We start from the raw sequence: 9,114 nt of genomic DNA on the forward strand, positions 1-9,114 counted from the left end.
CAAAGTTTCGACAAACTTCCCGGTGTTCACTTTCGCGACGTTCCATAAACAGAAAGATCGCTGGGGTGGCGCACACAGAGTTTGTGTCCACCACTTCCGACGCGAAGGTTACGTCTGGAATGCTTCCTTCGCAGCCCGGGCGCCGGAACGTTGGGGTGGATCCGGTGTTTAGAACTACCAGTCCAGTTCTCGCCGCCATTTCCAGAATTCGTTTCCCTCTGGAATCTGTGTGAGGCATGCCCCATTCAAGTGCCCTAGCATTGAAGTCACCTCCGACCAGGATCCACCCATCCGTGCTTAAGATAGTGTCCTCCAAAGCATCAAGCCTCCGACGAAAGTCCGGCATCGTCTCATTCGGCGTAAGATAGACACTAAAAAACGTTATCCCTGAACACCGAATCCAGACAAAGCCGTCCCCTCGGCCTTGGGCAAGAACCCCCAGGAGGGTGCCGTCCCGAACCCAGATGGCAGCGGTACCTGATATGTCTGGGTGCCATGAAACTGGGCCCTTGTTTCGGTATTGCTTACTGATGAGTACTAAATCAGCTTTGGTCTCCGCAGCGAACTGCGCTAGCAACTCGTGAGCGGTTGCACTTCGGTGCATATTGATTTGTAGGATGCGAATCATGTTGACCGTATCCTAGCTTTTTCCAGTTCTGCTCTGAAAACTGGACACCGCCCCGATCCCGCAGTGTGCGCAATGCTCTCATTAGTTGCGCCACGGTCCCTGCATAGGACGCAACTTTCCTTTTCATTGCAGCTGTTCGCTTTATGGCCCGCCTGACCGCATTTACGGCATGTTGCCCTTCTATCAGGTCCCCGACAGTTTGCAGATGGTTGGGGCGGCCCGAATTCGTATCCTACACACTCCCCAACCAATTCTTATTTTCCCGCTGTTTAGAAGCTTCCTCGCGTATTGCTCGGCAACTTCCACCATAGCGAGTTTTTGGCCTCGGGAGTTTGCGGAGGTGATACCAATCCGGACATTGGTTACCTCCGGGCATTCGCGTTTGATGGCCTCTTCTACCTCGTTCTTTTCCGTTAGACAGTCAAGGTCTCGGATTTCTAAAGCACACGTGGGTTCCAGGCTAGAAACCAAAGCTTTTTCTCCTAGAAGCCCCTTGACTGCTTCACAGAACGTGACTTTATTTATAGTCTCCGGGCCTAGTTCGACTAAGACTCCACCGCCCTCCGTTTTACGTATGGAAGACACGTTCGCTCCGTTGTCTTCGGGTTTGATTTTGTAACGGATTTCGCTGAGGACTTCCGCAAAAGTCTTGCCTTCCGTCGGCTTAATAGCAAAGCTGGCGGTCTAGTCCTCCTTCGTCTCCCCACCTTTTCTTTTGGCACTCCGTGGCGGTCTACTAACACCGGTTCAATGCACACTACCCGACCAGGGTCCCGAAGGGGCTGGCTCCTGATACACGCCACAACTACCACCTTGGCAGAGCTAGGCTCACATCACCCCATCGACGTCGACAGGGAGTTGTCGACGGCTCCAGGGAGTCCCAGTGTGTTCCGGCGTGTATCGGCTAATGACCGCTCTTCACCGAGAAACTTTCTCGAGGCTACTACCTAGGACGCAAGTATTATGCCAGCTAGGGGGTCAGAACTATAATACTTGCTCGGGCACCTCGGGGACGCCACTCCCCTTATCGTAAACGACCCATGAAGGATCGTTGACGATCCCTGAGGGAGGGACAGCCTTGGAATACGTAAGGGCATGGAGACGAGGCAAAAATAAGTCCTCTTCGAGTTTTTTTTGGGAGCAGGGTAGATGAATGCCTTTACGCACAGAGTGACTCCGCAACAGTACGCTGTCGAACTACCAACTAAACACGTCCCTGTCACTAGAGAACTAGCCTCGAACCGTTTGGCACATTACTTCAGGCCAGCCCTTCCGCTCTCCCGGCATTGGGAGCCTTGAAATCAGGGAATACCTTTCACCAACGAGAGGGAAGGGAAGGAAAGGAGTTGTTAGTTCAGGGAATCCCTTACCGTCCGATCTCTCCGCCGAGTTTAATCTTCTTTGCAATAAGAAGAGCCCTGACATAATGTGTAATACGATTCCAGCTGCCAGCGCTCTTCAACAGCTCTCTGACAATTTTGTTTGAACAGAGCTCCCCTCTGTCTACATAAAGTAGCTGACAAAAGCCGTCCCACTTCTCGCAAGAGAAAAAGGTGTGTTGAGCGTCGTCCGCCACTCCGTTGCAGAACACACAATCAGGAGATCGCGCCTTCCCAATCCTGTCCAGGTACGACTGAAAACCTCCATGCCCGCTTAGAAGTTGGGTAAGGAGTTAATCAATCTCACCGTGCGTTCGGTTCATCCACAGGTCTAAACTGTCAATGAGCCGCACTTCATCTGCCCCTTGGCTCATTATGCCAACAAAGTTGCCACTCGGTAATGGGCGCGTTGACGTTCTTCACGGGCAACCACCTATTTTAAGTTCTCGCTCTTGCGGCGGTAGATAACTCCCCGCCTCTGCACTTGAGCAAGGTGCTTACGATGCACCTCCTTGTCATGGCCAAACCTCCGCGCCAGAGAGCAGACCCCACTGAGTTGCTTCCATAAGGAGATATATGGCCCCCGACATTCGTCATTAGCCGACTCAAGGCCGCTGCTGCTTTGATTTGCTCGAAGAAGCTCATTTTCGAGTCGAGTATTAAACCAACGTATTTAACCGCTGGTTTTGACTCTATAGTCAACTCGCTGATCGATATGGGACGCAGGGTCGGGATTCTCCTTCTGTTCAAGATGACTACTTCGTTTTTTTCCAGCGCAAGGCTGAAACCGTGAGCAGTCATCCATCCATTTACCCGTCACATCAATACGTCAAGTCTGCTTTGCACCTGTTCAACAGGGCGTCCGGGAACAAGTGCCACAACGTCGTCTGCATACCCGACCAAGCGCGACTCTTCGGGCATATCGAGTCTCAACAGACTATCATAGGAAGCGTTCCAGGGGTCCGGCCCAAGGATGGATCCCTGCTACTCGCGACGTGATTTCCATCCTCATTTGGCCCTCTAGCGTCTGATTGGACAGGGAGCGATCTTTCAAGTAATCCCTCAATATCCCTAAGAGATAGCTTGGCACGTGAAATGAGTTTTCTAATGTGCCTAGCATATCAGTCCATCTTACGGAATTGAAGGCATCTCTGACATCAAGCGTTATGAGCAGCACTATCCGTCGAGATCGGCGGCTGAGTGCCTCAGCTCGATGAACCGCATCTACCACCTCCATAATAGCATCCACTGTGGATCTCCCTGTTCTGAGCTTGAATTGCCTTGCGGATAAGTCCCCAGCAGCGCCGATCACTTCAGTGAGCCTACTCCTGATGAGCTTTTCGAACACTTTCCCGGCCGTGTCAAGCATACACAGCGATCGGTATGCAGACGGGAGCTCCAGGTCTCCTTTATCCTTGCTGATCAATACGAGTCTGGCCACTTTCCTGCGACAAGGAAAAATGCCCTCCTTCAAGCGAGCGTTGAACGCCTCAAGCAGCAATTCTGGCCGTTGGCGGAACACCAGTTTGTAAACTTCCACCGGGATGCCATCAGGGCCTGGCGCCTTCTTGTTTTTTATAGTGAGAACCGCTTCTTCGAACTCTCGCATTGTGAAAAGGGGGCAATCCTCGACGCTTTCCGTATCTGGGGAACAATGCCCGCACAATGTGGTCCATTTGGTCGGTACTTAGTATGCAGGGCCTCCGCAGAGCCCCGATTTTCCGAGTGACAAGCTTAAAGCCAAGTCCCCACGGGTCCTCATTCACCTCGTTGACAAGGTTCTGCCAGCCGCGATCATTGCATTTATTTATAGCGTTGCGGAGTCTCCTTTTTGCTGATCTGCTGCGTTGGCGTGCAAGCGTTGTGCCAAACGGCGGAGCTTATGATACTCCCTCCATAGGTCGACAATTTCTGCCATCCACCCGTACATAGAAGGCTTGTCGCACCTGAGGCCCCTCCGGGGCAACCGTTCCGAGCACCATCGCCTTAAAAGAACTTTGGTGATTGTCCCCACAGCTTTTGAAGCTCCACGGTCAAATTTTCATTCCTCAACGTATGGGGAAAGCATAGTAGCTTCCATCAGCAAAGACATCAATCATATTACTGCTTTTTTTAAAAAGCTCAAATAATGCCGCACCCATTACTATTATATGATACAATCACCGAAATCTGTTATACAAGTAGTTTAAATGGCTATGCAAGACCTAGCCGTTTCAGGGAGTAGGTGGCATTAATTTCACTTGCAGGTGATAGTAATCATTGTTAATTTATGACAGCGAACACGTTGCTGAGATAGTATTTCCTGTTTGATTGCCAAGATTGGTCTGAACGTCGAAGTCGATAGTAAACGACCAAAAGGCAAAGGCCGAAACAACGGTGGCTTGATACCCTGGATGGTGATTTAAAAGCCCCGATCAGGCATTTGATAGAGCTAAATGGCGAAACCGATCACGACGAGCCGACCCCGCTTGTGAACGGGACAAAGGCTGAAGAAAAAGAAGAAGATTTGGGGATTAAATATTTTTTAAAGTATTTCCTTTTTCTTCTTCTGGAAGTCTTTGTCTCCACTCTTCTCGGTCTGCTAGCTGGTTTTTTGGTTTTATAGCTTTATTTGAGTGCTAGACTGAAACATTCTCATGCTGATGAATCTAACCAGGTTCGATGGTACTCCAAATATATTCCCTGGTATTCGCCAACAATATTTTGTGGGAATGGTTTGAACCTTCTTTTTAAATTTTCCGAAATAGAGGGATAACCGCTTCTATAGCAGCTCCCTCAATTTTGTTGAGGCATTGAAGAGCACCTCGGAACACTGGGCTCACAATTTTTTTATCTGCTCCATGTTCTCTATTTTTCTGCCCACAAGGCCCACAAGGCCCTCAAGGCTCTTAACCATAAGGCCGCTCGTTGTCACTGGATTTGCTGGCCGAGTGGTTTATGGTATTTCAGCGTTTGTATGGTTTCTGCAAGTTAACCTCAGTGGTTTTGATGAGACTGGGTATCAGTTTCGGGGCTGAGCCAAAGGTTATCCTCCAGAATAACATCTTGAGGATGTCAAGGCTGGGTGGGAATCTCAGAGGTCACGCCTCACTGTCCATCGTGGAACTTTCCTTCCGATCGCGGCACTCGGGTCCGGAGATTTACGGCTCCACGCGGGAGGTCAGGCCGTTTTTTTTCTTTTTATTTCCAAATATAGCTCACGTGTGGATTTATCGTTAGGTGCACGCGAATCCTTGCCTTTGTTTATGTCTTTTTGAGGAGCAAGGGCGGACCCACGCACCGGCAATGGCAGGTGACTTTTAATTCAATGACACGTAGGTGATTGAAGCACTCAAAGGACCCCCAAGTTCCTGAGCCTGGCTAGAACAGAGACGTAAAAGCCCATGTCGACGGAGCACTTCGATGCAGTTTCAATATTTGCGGGCAGGCCTTCACGGTCAATTTAGCCACTTTTTTAGGTATTTGGGGTAACTCTTTCCTCTAGGTCGTCTCTGACTACTCATGATGGTCGTTTGATCATCTCAATTCATATTAGTCATTGCAGACTGGCTCTCAACTCATTAATTTTACCAACGATTCACTACTCTTTGAAATCCGAAAATATCACTGGTTTTTTTTAAGTCACAAAATTCACTTTTTAATTGTTCCATTTTTTTATTCTGCTTCATAATTTACTTATTACTACGGAAATTTACCCCCTACACTATATTAAAGGCACAAAAACGACCAAAGAACTCTTATGCTCTTCCATAAACTTCAATAACGAATTTAAATCCATGATTTCGCTTTGACTTCAAATGAAGTTTGACTTCATTGGCTCCTGGACCGCCCTTCAACAAGGTAGCATTTCCTCCATCGCCATTAGTGTATTGATCAGTGCAGCGAATGCCAGTGATATTGAAACTATTATAGTAACCCTGTAAGGACGAAAAATAATTAGTACGGTCCATGTGTCTAGAGCACTTTGAAGATGTTACCTTGCGAGGATACTCATAGTCATCGCTGACAATTTGAAGGAGTTTATATTTCTTCACTACCAGTTCCCGATCCAAGAGGGTATCATTTGCTCTAATCGTCCCGAAGGTAACATTGTGACTTTGTGTTGATACTTGGTAGGCGCAGATGGCCAAAAGGAATAAACTGAGAGCAATTGAACACTTCATGATGAGAGAATATGTAAAAAGGATCTTCCTTTAATGAGACTGTTAGTCCAGCTTAATACTGTGGTTATTTGTTAGTGATACTGATGGATCGCTGAAGCAGCTTTTATATACCCAAGAGAAGTTTGTGATAAGTCTCTGGTTAGAGCTCACACCAAGTGTGATTAACTGATTAGATTAAGGTGTAGGAAGGTGTAGGAGAACTTACTAGCAGGTAGGATTCACTCTGTGGTCTATGGTCCCTTCACCAGTGCGAGGTTCTGCTCCTGTATCCACTGTCCTCCGCGTGCAGCTCCATTGTGGGGGAGCGCACCGAAGATGCTGCAATTTGCTCTATATTGTGTGAGACGAAGACCATCATTGTCCTTCGCTCTCAAAATGGAGATGATGCTCTATAGTTTTTTGATATGACTGAAATTCAGTTTATCTAGGAAAAAGTGGAGCATCACATGGTGACTTTCCCTGAGCACATTCAGACTATTTTGGTCCAGTTCGCATACCAAGTTGAAGCCCTCCATATTTGTAGATTTGTCTTTGCTGGCATTCATGAATTTTACCCTCCAGTGTCCAAACTCTATGCCCGGGTTCCGTTCACCCAGCATGCGGATTATGTCCTCTTCCTTCCTTCGGGGGCCTGGTAACCAACGTCCGACATGTTCTGTCCTACGTAGCTCAGTGTTCACAATAGTAAACATGGGCCGACCGCCGAAACTCAAAGCCGGGATTGCCTGCTGGAGCCACTTTAAGGCAGCCTCGTCAGTGCACTCCAAATGGAGAAGCCCATAGCGAAAACCTTGATTTTTAAATCGTGGCTTCGTTCCAGGCTCTAGCATTTTTCTCCACAGGCATTCCCGGAGGATGGTAAATTGTCCCTCTGACATTTTGCCATATTTGTAGGAAACTCCCACGGCAGCAGTCAGAACAGAGACTGCAGCTTGCACATACGTTCTCTTCCTTCCCGCCTTCGTGTCCGTATTCCGATGAGAGGGACTGGCTTCATTGAGATATCTCTCGCTGATTTGATCACCTCCCAGCACACCGGTCCTAATCCCCGTGAGACGCGTGAATATAAGCCTTGGTGCGGAGCACAATAAAGCCTTGGCCACATCAGATGTGTTGGTCTTACGCTTCTTGCGCGGATTACCGCTGACAGAAAAGTCTGATGCGTCCAGTGTGGATCTTACCGGGGTTTCCAGTTTATCCCCACCTTCTGCCGGAGATTTCGCTTCCTTGCGTCCCATTTCCCTGGACGTTGCCGCACCTAGTGGTACAGCCACGTCTATGTCCTCATTCCCAAGGTGTTTAATCTTCCTTCGCAGTGCTCTTTTCTGCCGCCGGCTTGGGGCCTTTCCAGGTTTACGGTGACCGGGTCGCTTGGATCCATTTCCACATACTGGCGTTAAACCAGTAGCGTCCACGTCACCAGTCAGGAGTCAGCCTGTAGTCCCCCCTCTTTAGTGGCCGAAGGTCTCCTTCTGCCGAGCCTTCCTCTTCCGTTTGCGGGTAGATTTGGGCTGTAGTACCGCGGACGGGCCGACCGTAGTTGGATTTTCAGTTTCTCCCAAGTTGAGAGATACCGTTCTTTCCTTTCTGGCTAAGTTCGCCGTAGACACAAAATGCAAGCTCTCCACTGAGTGGGAAAGTATGCCTTCTACAGATTTATCTATAGAGGGGTATGAACGTGGTGAGGCCTCCAAAATCTGCGCTTCGGCCGCGACATTTTTTTGAAAAGTAAACCTTATTTAGTCTAACTTTTTAGAGAAAAAACACTAAATGAGACTGAGGAAATTGCATTTCAAAATATCAATATTATTTCAGATTTACGCCAAACGACTTCTTCAGTTCAGATTGCTAGAGCATTTCATTGTAGTGTGACCGACTAGCCATGAGTCAACCAATGCCTCCACCAGATATCGACGGCCTTAATTCCCACGATGAATATAATCTGAACATTATCGGTTTGCGATATAATGAATCTGCGTGAGTAGATTGAATACTTTCCCATGATTTTCCACAGTTCACAAGCAATTTACTTTCATTTCATGCTCAAGCCCAAAAAGCAATCCTTACATCGAGTACGACTTTTATCCTTTTGATAATGTATCACCAGCTGAAACCCAATTTGTAAGTGCACACATCGTAAGAGGTCTAGTTTTAATAGAGGCTAAACGCATCTACTTTCTGATCCTTAGACGATCTGAAATTAGTAGCTTTAACCATTTCAGATTTTTCTAATTTTTCTGTCCTAATTTCTTCTATTCTAGTATAAATTTTGCGTTGATCTCGAAAATGCCCGGAAATTAATTAGGGAAGAATTGGTTGTTTCACACTGGCATATGCACTCGCAGAAGGAGGGCCATTTTCTCCTGGGCTACACTTTATATGATCGCATCCTGATTGTCCTTGGACGACGCCTAGTTTATTGGTACCTTGAATCGAATCTTCCATTCCCAACGTTAAAATATGGTATTATCAGGCGAAGTTACTGGTTTTGTAATATAACTATTGAATTAGTTGAGTTTTTTTTATCGAAAATTGTGGAAGGAATTGAGGACTTTTCTTGGTTATATGGCTATGGGTGATAAGGTTTAGTAATTAAATGAAATGTCAATTTTCTGCATAAGAAGTTTGGAAGATATGTGAATTACATAAATGAAATAAAACTTTTTTTTGTTAATTTAAAAACTTCTGTGTTCCTCTAAAGCTTTAACGGGAAGATTCCAATATGGGTTTGCCTTAAAGTCGATTGTGCTTTATTTATTTAACCATCAACATTATAGACAATGGTTTGATCCAGGCCTGTCTTAGTTGAGACCCCCAAATTCTATAACTCTAGCAGCTGCTTAACGTCCTAGACTACGCCATAGATTCGTCTGAAGCGGTCTTCTTTCTTTACCATGGGTATTCCTCCTTCAATTTTTCAAGTTAAATCGTCTTTACCGATACA

At 47.0% G+C, this 9,114-nt stretch overlaps 2 protein-coding genes across 2 annotated transcripts; one reads left to right on the forward strand and one right to left on the reverse strand.

Annotated features, from left to right (window-relative positions):
- Positions 1-5,641: 5,641 nt before the first annotated feature.
- Positions 5,642-6,265, reverse strand: LOC119651645 (probable salivary secreted peptide). The gene is made up of 2 exons (XM_038055320.1): positions 5,985-6,265; positions 5,642-5,924 (listed from the first exon to the last, which is right to left on the reverse strand). Exons 1-2 carry the CDS (start codon positions 6,168-6,170, stop codon positions 5,745-5,747), a joined length of 366 nt encoding a protein of 121 aa, XP_037911248.1. The 5' UTR covers positions 6,171-6,265; the 3' UTR covers positions 5,642-5,744.
- Positions 6,266-7,976: 1,711 nt separating this feature from the next.
- On the forward strand, positions 7,977-8,844 carry LOC119652472. The gene is made up of 3 exons (XM_038056642.1): positions 7,977-8,147; positions 8,219-8,291; positions 8,432-8,844. Exons 1-3 carry the CDS (start codon positions 8,053-8,055, stop codon positions 8,747-8,749), a joined length of 486 nt encoding a protein of 161 aa, XP_037912570.1. The 5' UTR covers positions 7,977-8,052; the 3' UTR covers positions 8,750-8,844.
- Positions 8,845-9,114: the final 270 nt, after the last annotated feature.

This window comes from Hermetia illucens, chromosome 3 (genome assembly GCF_905115235.1).
Source record: "Hermetia illucens chromosome 3, iHerIll2.2.curated.20191125, whole genome shotgun sequence".
NCBI lineage: Eukaryota > Metazoa > Arthropoda > Insecta > Diptera > Stratiomyidae > Hermetia > Hermetia illucens.

Bases quoted from the DNA above. Each gene is read 5' to 3' on its own strand.
- LOC119651645 (XM_038055320.1), bottom strand. From the start codon at position 6,170: ATGAAGTGTTCAATTGCTCTCAGTTTATTCCTTTTGGCCATCTGCGCC. The intron at 5,925-5,984 runs GTAACATCTTCA...TCGTCCTTACAG, and splicing joins ACTATGAGTATCCTCGCAAG to GGTTACTATAATAGTTTCAA.
- LOC119652472 (XM_038056642.1), top strand. From the start codon at position 8,053: ATGAGTCAACCAATGCCTCCACCAGATATCGACGGCCTTAATTCCCAC. The intron at 8,148-8,218 runs GTGAGTAGATTG...TTCATGCTCAAG, and splicing joins TTGCGATATAATGAATCTGC to CCCAAAAAGCAATCCTTACA. The intron at 8,292-8,431 runs GTAAGTGCACAC...CTTCTATTCTAG, and splicing joins CACCAGCTGAAACCCAATTT to TATAAATTTTGCGTTGATCT.